Source organism: Parasteatoda tepidariorum, chromosome 5 (genome assembly GCF_982258835.1).
Source record: "Parasteatoda tepidariorum strain Cologne lab strain chromosome 5, Ptep-v5.0, whole genome shotgun sequence".
NCBI classification, from domain to species: domain Eukaryota; kingdom Metazoa; phylum Arthropoda; class Arachnida; order Araneae; family Theridiidae; genus Parasteatoda; species Parasteatoda tepidariorum.
Window position 1 is genome coordinate 41060914 of NC_141759.1, and position 14945 is coordinate 41075858.

General features: G+C 29.8%; 1 protein-coding gene across 1 annotated transcript in view; it reads right to left on the reverse strand.

Moving 5' to 3' along the window:
* The window catches only part of LOC107438316 (uncharacterized), a 112849-nt gene that overhangs the window by 35921 nt on the left and 61983 nt on the right, over positions 1–14945 (reverse strand). Inside the window, exons 2-3 of the mRNA XM_071184922.2 lie at positions 8581–8710; positions 6480–6622 (exon numbers count right to left, since the gene is read on the reverse strand). Of these exons, the coding sequence (XP_071041023.2) occupies positions 6480–6622; positions 8581–8710 (273 nt within the window). The remainder of the gene's footprint in view (positions 1–6479; positions 6623–8580; positions 8711–14945) is intronic.

Here is a 14945-nt window from a genome sequence, read left to right on the forward strand (position 1 = left end):
GGAGCAAGTTACACACATGGTAAACTTATCACTAAATATATGCGGACCGCATAATGTTAATAAATTTATTCAATTTCATGAAGACAGTTTTAAAAAAATTATCTGAGAAATGGATGTCCCAAATTTCATGTAATTACCTGAAATAGATTTGAAATATATAAATTTAAAATTGTCAAACAAACAAAAATTAGTAATAAACTGACTATGGAAAAAGATGCATTTAAAGTTTCAACATCCATTATATTAATAAAAATACAAATTTATAATTTCTGAAATAGATATTAAAAGCATAAATTTTGCATCATTCAAAAGAGGAATAATTTTTTTTAAAACAATAAAAAAAATTGAAAGATTTTCTTAAACCGATCCGGTTTAAGTAAATCTTACAAATTTTGATTCGTACAAATTACCTTGAAGTTGAAAAAAATTACTAAAAAAATTAAAATACTTACTACTTATTATAATACTAAAATTTTGAATTTATTTCTTTGGAAATATGTAAAATATCGCTCATTAAATTTATTTGTTGTTTAAAAATTAAGTTAAAACTTGGTATATAATTTCTACGAATGAAATTACAATCAGTAGAAAATCTAATATTAGGAAGAAAAAAAATTCAGTCACTAAAGTTACAGAAAATATAAAGTAACAATTATTACTTTATAATGCATAGTTCGTACAGTGTAGTAATCGTTCCGTTTACACATTTTTCATAATGAAAATATGTAGCGCAACAGTAGTTCGGAATTATTGTAGTTAAACCATTAACATGCCTGCCAACTACTACGCTTTTTGGAAAATATTTTATAGAGGGGTAGAGATTCAAAATCTAAATTCTTCAGAATTTTTGGTAATTTTGTCAACATTTTAAAAGCCTCACAACGAGAGAACTGTAAAAAGGTATCGTTGCATATGAACTCTTAAATCATTTACATATAGTAGTGTGGAAAATAAGTTTAAAAGAATAAAAAATATGGCATTAAGAAATAAAATTACCCACAGCTTCATATATTTTTACAAAAAGGCCTAGCTTATAGAGAATTGGTAGTCAAACATTATATGCAGTCGCTAACAGTGATATATGTTTATACGAAACACTTACATGAAGAAGAAAAAAAATTGGTAGACCATATTTATTTATACCATCTACTTACCACACAGCATATACGACACTCTGCTTCGAGTTCAGATCCAATTTTAAATATTTATATATTAATAATGTAATAAATATGGTAAACAAAACTATCTTTTTTCCAAAATGAATTTTATTAATGAATTTTTCGTGCTATAACTTTCTTATTTTTTTTAAATAAAATTATCTATCTTTTTAAAAGGACGATAGATAATATCAAAAGAGTGTACTGATTAATTCTTAATTTTAATTTAACAACACATTGGAAGTATTTAGTCGATGAAGCAGGTAAGTGACATTTTCAAGGTATTAATTAATTAGGGAAAACAACAATAAGTGGTGGCAACAATAATGGATTTGTTTAATGCAAAAGATTTCCCTTTAGATTTGATAATGCTTGCATGATTTTTATTTAAAACTAGCCGCCAAAGGCGGCCAGCTGTCCGCCACGCTATAGGTTTTCACAAATAAAGTTTTTTAAAACATAGCAGGAAATCTGAAGATTAGTGGACAATTAAAGTGTTCCTGTCCTGCAATTTTGTCTTCATATCCAGTTCTGCTGCAGATGTGCTATAGCTCTTGAGGATGTTAGAAGATGTAACTTTGCTATGGTAACCTAAGGCCTATGGTAACCTAACCTATAATATAACTATCAGGGGGAGACTTTTTTTTTTTTTTAAAAAAAGGTCTCAGAAATTGTAAAAGCATACAAAAGTTGCTTTCGAAATCATCATTGGCCAATAGCTGAAAACCTCTTCTAATCTTCTTTGACGTTTCTCTGATACTTCTTGGGATCTAGAATTGCTTGTCGAAATTCGGTCATGTTCCATCCTTCTTTGACGTTCCACAGACGTTTCTTGGGCCCTTCTTCTTCTTTGAGAATCTCTTAATGTCTTTTTCTTTGACAAAATACAAAGTTTTTTGGAAGGCGGTTCTGTCAGTAATCGGGTTTTTAAGAAGTCAACGAATACTTTAGAACAACAATTACTATGAAAGCAAATCATGAAACTTCAATATTAAAATCTAAGTGCTTACCTGCAAACTGAAACTTTCTGAAAATAACTAATTACATTTAATAAAAACTGTTAAAATAAAGAATAGAAAAACCAAAGAGATCCAAGGTAAGTGTGATCCTTCCTTCAAAAACAATTAAATTCCCATTTTATATATTATATAGCTACAACGCTTAAGAAAGAAAAAAACTCTAAATACATGAAAAGAACACGAAAACGAATTAATTTTTTATGGTATCAATTTCTATTTCTATATCACTACAAAAATTATCGTCTTCGCTTAAGAAAAAAAAGTAGAGCGTGGAAAGAAGAAGAAAAACTTATTATAACAATTATGAACAGCGACAAATATATCAAAGCGAAGCGTTCTATTTACGTATCGAATATGTTGCCACATTTTTAATACGAAACTTAAACTTTTCACCGATTTGATAAATGTAAACTAATGCGAACCTTACAATTAAATTATTAATTCCTTCGTATATTATCGGTTTAAGTTGTCGAAAATTAATATTTCAATTGTAAGGTTCGCATTAGCATACATTTATAAGAGTGGAGAAAAGTATAAGCAATTTTTAATAGTTTTTTGAATATGGCTCTTTGAAGACGAAAAAGCATAGATTTTCTTACAAAATAAAAAACTAATCCAAATTTTTGAAAAAGAAAAAAAAATATTTCTTCATTATGTCAAAACACAATTATGTGCCGAGTTTCGTGCCTGGGCGAGGCTTCTGGGGCGATATATTGTGATTACAGACACACACACAGCCACGTTTATTATTATGTATAGATATAGATTAGAACGTGGTAAATAAAATTTTAATCCCAACTTCTAATAGATCTATCATAAAGTAGTTCGGATATTACTTTTTTTCTTATTCCCTGCTTATCCACTCCGAAAGTGTCACTCTCCTGCTTCATCCACTAATAAGTTCATTTATTGTCAAGAAAAATGACTCGAATCGATCTTGCATAACAGTTAACTTTTTCGGATTTTCCCGAAGATTTTGTTTTTATGTTTAACACTAGGTTTATGGACGTTTCTTATGTACCTATCTCTTCGAACACGCGTCAATTTGATGCATAAACGAATACATGTAACATCACTTTACAGAGATGCCAACTTGCTCCGAACAGCAAATATATATTTTAAAGTGGTAGTTTATCAATTGTGATTCTTTGTTTAATAAATTCAATTTAGTAGATTTTATATCCACCACTATTTCTAGATATTTCGTAGGCTTATATAATTCACCACTTTATATTTGAAAAATTTACTTAGTAGTTATTCACCGGTTCTTGTTTAATTATTTTGGCGTGCCCGGAGAAGTTGGCATATCTGCACTTAGAAAGCAATGTAATTATATACTTTAAGAAAAAAAATGGAAATATGAGATACATATTTATGAAATATTCTAGTATTTTATTTTTCAATACTCGAACTAAGCAACTGAAACCTTCAAAATCTGACATTAATTGACATTCTGCGTTTGTTCTTTCTATTATTGCTTATCGGCAACAGTGGTTTATCACTATTAGTTGTTATCGGTAGTTGCAATAGTAAAATTCTGCTTTACTATTTCATTATTGGATTTATAAAATCAATTAAGAATGATTTCAATTATCACTACAAATGAATAAAACTCAATGAAAACTCTGTGTTTTATATAATTTTAGTTTATCTACCCTCTAGTTTTTGTTGTGATCCTTATTGCTTTCATAAAAATTGCAAATTGGCTCCCTAATTTTGTTAAGTGCTCATTTTGTTCGTAACAATTATAACTTATCGCCCTAATTTTGTAGTGGACCTTCATTTTATTCATAAAAATTACAAATTACGCCAATAATGACACGCTAAAATCGCCGTTTACTTAACACTGTTAACACAATACAATAGTAATTTATTTTCAGCAGTTGTTTAATTTAACTTTTCGTTTTAGTTGTCCTTAGAATTTCAACAAGAATGTTATCGATTAATTGGATAAGTTTTATCTAAGCTCTCTGAAGCAATTTTATCATTTAAACCGATAATCGATGAGAACGTTACTTTGTCATTCCCTATCATTTTATTGGCGGATAAGTTAAATTGTTGGCGACGTGAATGGGTATATCTCTTCATTTCGAGCCAAGTGGAAGTTTTATTTAATGTTTTAATTTCGCTCGATATTTTGGTTACAAAAAGAGAATTCTTACTTTTTAAAATTGATTTTGAGAAGTAAAATTAAAAGAAACAATTTAAAATACTTTGTGCAAACTATCTTTTATAATAAAACAGATATTGCTGCATTTGACATAAGTATTTGTTCGATAAAGTGTTTATTAATGTTTTAACCATAAAAGATGTTCAAAGTTTTCATCCATAAAGTACATGATAATTTTTAAACATATAAAAGTATTGAAAATGTAAATAAGTAAACTCATTGTTTATGACAAAAGAAAAAAAAAACATATATATATATATATATATATATATATATATATATATATATATATATATATATATATATATATATATATATATATATATATATATATATATATATATATATATATATATATATATATATTTTTTTTTTTTTTTTTTTTTTTTTTAAATTTATTTATTTTTTTTATTTAATTGTCCTGAAAATATCTATTTTGTCCTTACATCGTGCTTAATCTGTGAAAGTTTCTTTTTTAAAACTACTCTTGCTTTTATAAACATCTTTTTTTGAATGAACTTGGTCAAGAATTGCCGTTTGACTTTAAGACTTTGCTTAATTCTCAAGGAAGGGCAACACACAGCTTAATATTATTTAACACTTATACTTATGGTATTTCATAAAGATCGCAACGTGTTTCGAACATTTTAAATATGTTTAGAATATGATTCAGAAAAAACTTATGTTTTAATGAAAACTTATTAAGAAACATTAAAACAAATATATTAAAAATAGCATTATGTAGTTGCAAAAGATGTTAAAATAGTTCGGGTCAGGGCTCGAAAAACCTCATAAATTTTACCCGTCCCCGAGGACGGTTTGTCCAACAATGTACCCGTCCTCCTTTGAAACTAATCCGTAGCTTCTAAATAAATAAAAATATAATTTTCTCTCATTTATTACAAACATTTATATAAATTGGACAATGAATTAGTAGTTACTAGGATTACATTATGCAGTAGCAAAAGAAATACTAGGTTACTAATAGTAACCTAGTATTTCTTTTATGAAATAATTTAAATGACAAAGGTCAAGTTATCTGGAATGTCAATTTATCCAAGGGTACTACGCTTTTTAAATGAATCAAATATGACGTTTGTCAGTTCCACAATCAAGCCAATGATTTACAGAGGTTTCTGCACAGAAATCTGAAAGGGGTTTTCTATTCAGGTACATGTTCATAATTGCGTTTAACGTTTCTTGTTAAGACCAGTACGTAATGTTTTTTTTTTTTTTTTTTTTTTTTTTTTTTTTGTAAGTTCATTGCTGAAAAGCCCCTTTCAACCGCTGCAGTACTCCCAGACAGAGAAAGCATCAATTCTAATAACAAAAACTGAAAATGTATCACGAACATTAACGGGAAAATGGCCGTCCGCGCGGACGTCGGATTCGAGAAATTCGTTGTCCGCGGGGAATTTTTGACCGCCGAGGACAGGCGGACGGGCGGTTTTTCGAGCCCTGGTTCGGGTAAAAAGAATTTTTATTAGCAATTAAGAATCTGGATTCTACATTCTGATTAAAATTTGTTCTAAAATGAGACAATCTCTTCGAAATTCTAACCTTGTAACAAATCATGTCTGTGAAGACATGCATTATTCATTAGAAATAATTCATTTATGAAGACATGCATTATATATTAGAAACTTGATTTCTATATAAAAACATGCATTATTCATTAGAAATAATTCATTTATGAAGACATGCATTATATATTAGAAACTTGATTTCTATATAAAGGCATGCATTATTCATTAGAAATTTGATTTATACATGAAAACACGCATTATTTGTTAGAAATTTGATTTTATGAAGACATGCATTATTCATTAGAAATTTGATTCATTTATGAAGACATGCATTATATATTAGAAACTTGATTTCTATATGAAGACATGCATTATTCGTTAGAAATTTGATTTATATATGAAAACACTCATTATTTGTTAGAAATTTGATTTTATGAAGACATGCATTATTTATTAGAAATTTGATTCATTTATGAAGACATGCATTATATGTTAGAAATTTGATTTCTATATGAAGACTTGCATTATTTATTCGAAATTTGATTTGTAATATGAAGACCTTACATTAATTTTATGATATTTTAACTAGAAAATCAATAAAAAATACCTTTTTGAAGTTCTCCTTCGATGCAGAGATCTTCGATGACTTGTCTAGATTCTGATACAACTGAATCGTAGACTCGGAGTTGAGCAGAGTTAAAACAACGGGCGCTGTGATCATCAATGCATTTCACACCTTTCTGTAATTTTCTGTGAATAGTTTAAGACATTTCGTTAAAGACACGGGCATATTCAATGAAACAAAAATATGAAATGGCGCAATACAAATGAATCTTTTATTCAGACATGGGCCAGTATTATTAAGGGCGATTCAGCAAAACGGTTACAAACTGGAGGGGAAGTAATGGTCTCATTCTAAGAATTTAGAATTGCATAGCAAGTCATGAACAAAAATGTCATTTTATGCAGCTTGGAGTGCCATTATGAACTGGCTGTTCGTGCGTATTCGAAACAGTGTATTGATGTTTTTGATTTTATATTAACTTTTATGTTAACTAAAAATTACTTTTTGTAAATTATATTTAATCATATGATGCCAGATATAGATATTTTATTGTCTACTGTAAATTGGCTATTGTTGTTAAGCTCGCTAAGTTGGTCGCCATATCATTAATTTACAATAAAATAAACATTTTTGGGGTGAATTAGCTAAAACTGGGAGCTATCGTAAACCTTCAGCCCATACTTCTTTACTAAATATCTGAACAGACTGGCACCTTTTGTTTGGTGGAAACTAGACATTCACAACTTTGTTAGTCCACTAACATTAGTATATATATATATATATCTTTAATTTAAACTTTACTCGTAATAAAAAAAATCATTATAATTATTATTGTATCATTTCTAATACGCGGCGGCACACAAAAGTGCCACAATAGTTGAGAATCACTGTACTGTACATTATAATTTGTTAATAATGTAAATCTACCTATATTTTGATTTGAAATCAGGCACTTGCGTTATTTTAAAAGTAAAGTGGTAGCAAACATTCAAAAATATCAGTTTAACCAGAGAATAAATGATTTACTTCTTTCCTTTTATCCAAGGTACTTTTTACATAACTACAAAATATATTACATTTTTGCAACAGTGAACGAATAGCTACAAACTCTTGCCGAAGATTTTAATTTTGTATTGAAAGTGATGAAGATACGTTTGCTTTTTAATTTAATTCTTGAATTTATTAATTTAATTGAAAATGATTTTAGCTACTACAATAGATAAAAATATTAAACAGATATATAAATAGCTTAATTTTATGCACCGGTGTGTTTAAGTTCAGATAAAACAAATAAATGCATTTGTCTACAATTGATTATTTAACTTTCAGTATACTAACTAAATGCAAATCAATAAGATTACCAAATATATTAACGTTAAGATAATTTCCTTTAAATGTTGTTTCGACTTTAATTCAGTTAGATATTTTCAGCTTTAAAATAAGGTATGGTTCAGAAAATTCTATTTTAAAACTGGGTTTTGGTTGGTCATTACCATAATTATAGCGAAAATATTCATATTTTAAAAAAATAACTTTTTGCACATGTATAAAAAACTGTATTAAGTCAAGTAAATATTTTTTTAAAAAGCCACTTTAAAAGTGTTGCAATTTATTACACGCTAGATACTAGTAAATGCAATTTTGCTTATTGATTAATTTTGCTTGATTTTGCTTAACACTGCAATATATTTACCATTCATTTTAAAACAAATAAATGTGGTAGAAATCTAAACAATACTATTTTAAAATGCTTTATAAATTTTTAAATTGATTATTCCTTATAAAATAATAATTTCATTTAAACCAATAATTAAATTTTTTCCTTTTCCAGTGCAGTGTAGCCAGTCTGGAAACATTAATTCTACAAATGTTGCAAATCACTAGAAATATTAAAATAATTGTTTTTAAATGTTTAGCAACCACTATTATATTAACAACCGAAGACAGAGAGAAGTATGTCACTTCACTTAGAACGCAACGTCTAAGATGGCACTTTCATGATGTGCTGCTTGACTAATTGAAATTTAATTAAATTTTGCTGTTCTGTAAAGAGTTAAAAGAACAGTTAATTTAAATCTTGATTTAAATCAAGATTATTTAAATCAAGCTGTTTTAAACCAATGTTAAGAGTGATCATTCTTACCTACATACAAGCTCAAGCTCGTGCTTAGTTGCGGCTAAAGCTAAATCATCACTTTTAGCTACTGATTTTAAAACTGTTAAGCATGTCTCTAATTCATTTGGAGAACAATATCCTTCTGAGCTGATGATTTCTAAGAGAAAGAAAATAAAAATTAGATTCAGAGACACCTAATTTATACTAACCATAACATTCATGCATTCTTACAAAGAAACAAAATAGGCATACATATCAACTAGTCTCCTTTGATTAGTTTTGGTCGGAATAAAAACTCTATGTTAGTAACCAGTTATTCAATTGAGAAAAAATCCAGTGGGCCGTGGCAGACCAATGGTGCAGGGCCGTGAAGTTCACTGGTTAGTGAATCGGATTCCTGTTCGGAAGGGCTGGGGTTAGAACTCTCAACTCCACTAACATCCACCGAGTACACTGCAGGTACTCGGTCTTAGCCATCGCATGTACTAGGTACTTAGGTATGTCAGTAACTAGTAACTCAATTTTAAAAAAATCCACTGAACTATGGTATCCCAGTGGTTATCCATTTAAATCCATAGGGCTGTGATGGTCCAGTGGTTAGAGAAACTGACTCCAGTCCGGAAAGGCCAGAGTTCGATCCCCGACTCCACTGTGACCCATCGAGTACATGTGCTTGTAAATTTTGTGGAATCGAAATTTTTGTGGTCGGTCGCTGAGCAGTAGCATGGGTACTGGGATCTGGAGAAACTTTCTTTCCCCTTCAGATCTTTGTCAAAATTGTGGAAATGGCTTCACGACTGTCATCTATCCGGGGTGTTCTGAGCTAAGATGTACTTTCACCCTTGCGGTGCCTTCTTGTCAAACGAAAGGCGCGACCTGACCTAACGCGCGAAGGCCAATTGCAGGCGTGCTTGGTTTTTCCAAGCGTCTTAAGAAACAAAAACAAAAAAAACAAAAAAAACCACACCAGATCAAAATTGCATTTTGAAGGGAAAACCGTCAAAAACGAATGCAAGAACGGTTTATATCCATGAGAGCTGATTCTGAGAAGGAAACGATGAAAGCGAGAGAGCAAAAATTATTTTTCCACAACTTCGTACATCTTCACTGTGTAACAACTCTCGTGGAGAATTGTTGATTATTGATTTGTCAAACCTTAGTAATCATGAAAATTCAACAGAAAGTGATCTAATCGCCATTTTTGTGAAAAATGGACAAATGCAGTTGTTTCTCTTTGTTCTTTAAATATAAAAATCGTATAGCTGCCAAGTGCTTCGATTTTCTAGAAACAATTTTATTTAATATTTACAAAGTGCTTCAAAATATTTTATGCGTTTCATAAGAAAATGTTTTAAATGTTTTTACGGTTTATTGAATGAAATTAAAATCAAATCAATTGGACTAATAGCGAAATAGTTATAAGGTGCTTTTATCTTTGAAAAGTACTATCTTATATTTACGCTCCTGAGACTGCTATCTAGTCATGTTAGATATTGTTTCCTACATATTTTTAACAGTATTCTTCATAAATATTTGTTTTACAGACTTGATTTTCCATTTCATTCAATTTAGCATGAAAAAAAATGTATAGGTATCAATATCTCAGTAATAATTACATTGTAAATATCGCAAATAAGTATAAATCGAAATTATACAATTTTTACAACAACAAAAAATTATAACTTCTGAACTATTAAAAAAGACTTGTTTTGGGGTTTATTAGATTCCGCGTTAAAGAATACATTGGAAACAATATCTTACTTGTTTAGATAGCAATGTCTGAATCATAAACACGCACACTTCTCAGACACGTTTTTATGCTTAAATTATACATCAAATCAGGGCCGGATTTAAGCTTAGCGGGGCCCTAAGCTACTGAAAATGATGGGGCCCTTTTAAGTTCATTTCTATTTCTATACACCTAAAGTAAACTGTCATATTTTTTATTGCTGAATATTAACATTATATTATTAAAAATTTGATAATATTGCTTGATTGTTAAATATATTGATTGTGATGGGACTATAATGTACAGCCTTTCTATTTTTACACATATTTTTTGAACGAGAAAAAAAACAGAAACTCATTTTAAGAACATCATAAGCACAGAGTAAAGATTTGGCATGTTAGAAGAACCATTATATGTTTAACAGAGTTTTTTTTCTTGAAATTCTGAATCTATTTATTTGGAATTTTAAATGTTTTTTTTTTCTTTCTTTTTTTTTTGCGAATTTTTTTTTTCTAAATTGTTTCTTTTTTAAACGTTACATTTCGCTTTGCTGCTCTATGACTTAGAAACATGAAATTATGAAGGTGTGTCAAAAATAAGCAAGGAGTTAGAAAGAGCATAAGAAAATACAATTTGATTATTAGTTTTATTTTTTTTTAATAACCGCCGTTGAACAACCGACTTAATTTGAGTTTACGACTACAAATTTTTAACTCCGTATAATATTGAATAATCACCTTATAATTTTGAACTCAATCCAGAAGACAAGAGAATTGGATCAGTACCCAGAGGTATTGATTTGTTGTGAGAACTTAGAGGACTTTGTGACTACGGCAGATTTAACATGCACCAGTCACCATTTTATACATAGGTATTCTTCATGGTATTTTTATTCATGGGTATTTAATTAAAGAAAAACCCGTATTGAAATCTAACGAATTGTCCCTGATAAATTTTGTGGCAGTAAGAAAAATATTGAAGCCTGATACATGTCCAGATTTTTGAAACACTTTCTAGTTTTACTATTTAATCAAATTGGTTTCGATGTCTTTCATCCCGCCTGTCTCATTAGTGATTCAGCATATTTCGATATCATTTTTGATTCGTTCTTACTTATTAATTTGTTTGCGACAATTAATTTGTATAACTTTTTTACTACATTTTTGCGAGGAGTTTAAAAATATAATATCGAGGGCATTAACTGAAGTTAAATTGGCTTTTTTGTATGCCTCTTTTACTTACATCATCCACACACCCACACGCGACCAACTGCTTCTTAGAAACAGATATTAAATAGTCTCTTGATCAAATGATGGGACAAAATTTGCTTTTTAAGCAAATCAAAAAACTTTTCTACATTTTAAAATTGTTTATTTTTAAATAATTTATTAATACTCAAATTGTTTAAAAGATATGTTCTTTTTCATTGACAACACAGTTTTATATTTAATATAGCCATTTATTTATATTTTTTAAACTTATTTTTTATTTGTTTTTATTTTATTAAATTAAATGCACAGATTTAAAATAAAAACAAATCTGCCAAAATTTTATAAATAGTTTCAATTTGCAATTTTAAGAAGTTATTTCAACTTTGCTTTAAAAATTTGAAATCCTTATAAATTAAAAAATTTAGATGCCTTATTAACTGTAAACACATAATAACAACAAAAATCAGGGAGTTAAAAATAGAAACAAGTATGATCAATAAACAATAAAAGCATAAGCTAACTAAATAAATGAATTTTGTGTACGAATTATCATATTTTACAAATTAAACATAATTCATATTTCGGGGATACATGGAAAATTTGGTCAAACAGGAGGTTTGAACAATATTTTTTACATATATATTAAAGCATTTGTTTAGCTGATGATCACTTGATTTCAATGCTCTATCAAGCAATATCACATGTTGCTTATGTCTATTAGCAGTAAGTAAAATTAAAGTAAAATCACATGTTATCTCAATTTCATCCAAAATAAACCAAATCAAGAATTTTGGCAGATGTGCCTGTCAAAGAGGGAAGTGAATGGTGGCCCACCATTTAAATAAATAAATAAAGGAGTTCACGGATTCATGTACGATTAATTTGGAAAATAACAAATTAAAATCAATTACAATAATTAAGTAAATTAAACAATTAAGCTAGTTAAAACATTTAGGATAATTAAAAGGAAAAAAAGCTTTTGTAATAAATTGGAAAATATATATTTTGCAAAAAAGAAAAGTTAAAATTAAACGAGAAGCTCTTTAAGGACAATGAGACACAACGGAAATTTCGAAACAGAGTTGACCCTAAACAAGATTCTCCCACAGCCGTAGAAATTTTTTGAACAGAAATCAGACAAAAGGGTGTTTCTGTGGACAAAAGAGCCCACAGCAATTTAAAGAAGCTGAAAACATTTCCCACAGTGTAAATTGAGGCGGCTATTTGACTACTCCATGGAGTACCGCTTTTTAGGATCCATGGACTACTCCCGTCACTGGTAGCTACGAAAGCTACAGGATATTTTCATCAGTCAAAAGGCCTTTTTATTGCTCTTTTGGTTAAAAAAGTGAAGAGTAACAATTACACAGGCCTGCGATGAAAAAAATACAAGAGGTCTGATAGCTGAACTTAATGTATTTTTTGATGCTGAAATGGAAAATAATAATGAAAAATGTCCATCACGTCACGTTTTTTAGAAAAATTCGATTTTACTGGAATTTTTATGGACATTTACCATAAAAAAAATTTTTGTTTTTGAATTTCTTCCCTTCTTGACTGACCAGCATTCTACTTTGGTCAAATCTACAAAAGTACCCCTCTATCACTACTTCCTGTCACCGTCCCTCTCTATGTAACAACATCTCTCTACCATTAGCGTCACGAGAATCCTTATCTAGGTCCGCTAACCTCTCAGAAACACTAGCATGCGTATTAGGGAGTCATTTTAAAGTTTGCTTTTTTCTGTACGTTTCGTGAAGCATGGCTTAGAGTTCAAGACATTGTGAAAATCTCCCAGATGACTTTTGCATGCGGTAAATATAGCGTAGTTAAAAATCGCATGAGCAGCATTACAGACTATGTAAGACAACTTTATCTCGCATATTTTGACATGTAGCCGGTTTACCTCAGCCCTCCTCTCAGGTTGAGCTTAATGATCTGACTAGAGATCTTGGCCTTTCGAAAGAGGCAGCTGAATTGTTAGGCTCCAGACTGAAAGAAAAAACTTATTAGCCAAAGGAACATCTTTTTATTGGTACAGTAATCGTGAAAAGGAATTTATTAAGTACTTTGATGAAGAGAACTTGGTCTATTGTTCTGATGTTCCTGGTTTGATGAGCAAATTTAGTGTCATCTACAATAAAGATGAGTGGAGGCTGTTTATAGATTCATCTAAAAGAAGCCTCAAAGCTATTCTTCTTCATCTTAGGAGCCAGTATGCATCATTACCAGTTGGACACTCAGTATATTTAAAAGAATGCTACGAAAACCTGGCTCACGTCCTGAACAAAATGAAATATATCGATCACAGTTGGACCATTTGCGGTGATTTGAAAGTTATCTCCATGCTTCTTGGTCAACAAGGGGGATTTATAAAGCACCTATGTTTCATTTGTGAGTGGGACAGCCGTGACGAGACTTAACATTGGGTCAAAAAAGAATGGCCGAAAAGACAACATATTGAATCAGACACCAAGAACGTTATTCGAAATAGATTAGTTGATCCGAAAAAAGTATTGTTACCTCCGCTACATATAAAATTAGGTGTAATGAAGCAGTCTGTCAAGGTTGTTCCAAAAGATTGCAATTGTTTCAAATACCTGTGCAAAAAGTTTCCAGGTTTGTCCCAAGCTAAGTTGAAAGAAGGAATATTTGTTGGTTCAGATGTCCGCAAACTCATGAAGGATAAAGAATTTGAGACTAACATGACAGAAACAGAAAAATAATTTGGGTTGCTTTCAAAGATGTCGTCAGTAAATTTCTGGGTAATTACAAGGATCCTGATTATAAAGAAATTGTAATGAAAATGCTGGACAAATTTAAAACGTTAGGTTGCTTCATAAGTGTAAAAATGCATTTCCTTCACTCACATGTGAACTGTTTCCCTGAAAATTTTGGAGCAGTCTGCGAAGAACAAGGGGAAAGGTTCCATCAAGATATCAGAGATATGGAGCGTAAATATCAAGGAAGATGGGACAAGAACATGTTCGCTGACTACTGTTGGATGATAGCTCGGTATAAATCTGAGATTAAGCATAAAAGAAGATCATCAAAAATAAGTTTCAGAGGAAAACGAGTATAAACTTAAATAGAAACTCTTCTCTTTTGCTTGTTTTGTTTGTTTTGTTTCAAACTTTCATATACACATACACAATATTTGTTATTCTTGGTTAATCGTCAATTTTACGTAAGTTATCTCAATAAAAACAAATTAAAATGGGATGTTGGTGATTTTCTTCTAGAAACTGATGTAAAAAGTTTGAACACAAGGAACTTATTGTTTTTCTCTTGACCAGAGGTGACTTCTGCGGTTTGGTAACAGTATTTTTTGTTCATTTTGACCTAGAAAAAATTAGTTGATAGCTAAAAAATCAATTTTCTTTCACAAGATTAAATTTTACATAGATCAAAATGAATGAAGAGAACAGTTACCGGATAGTACATGCAAAATT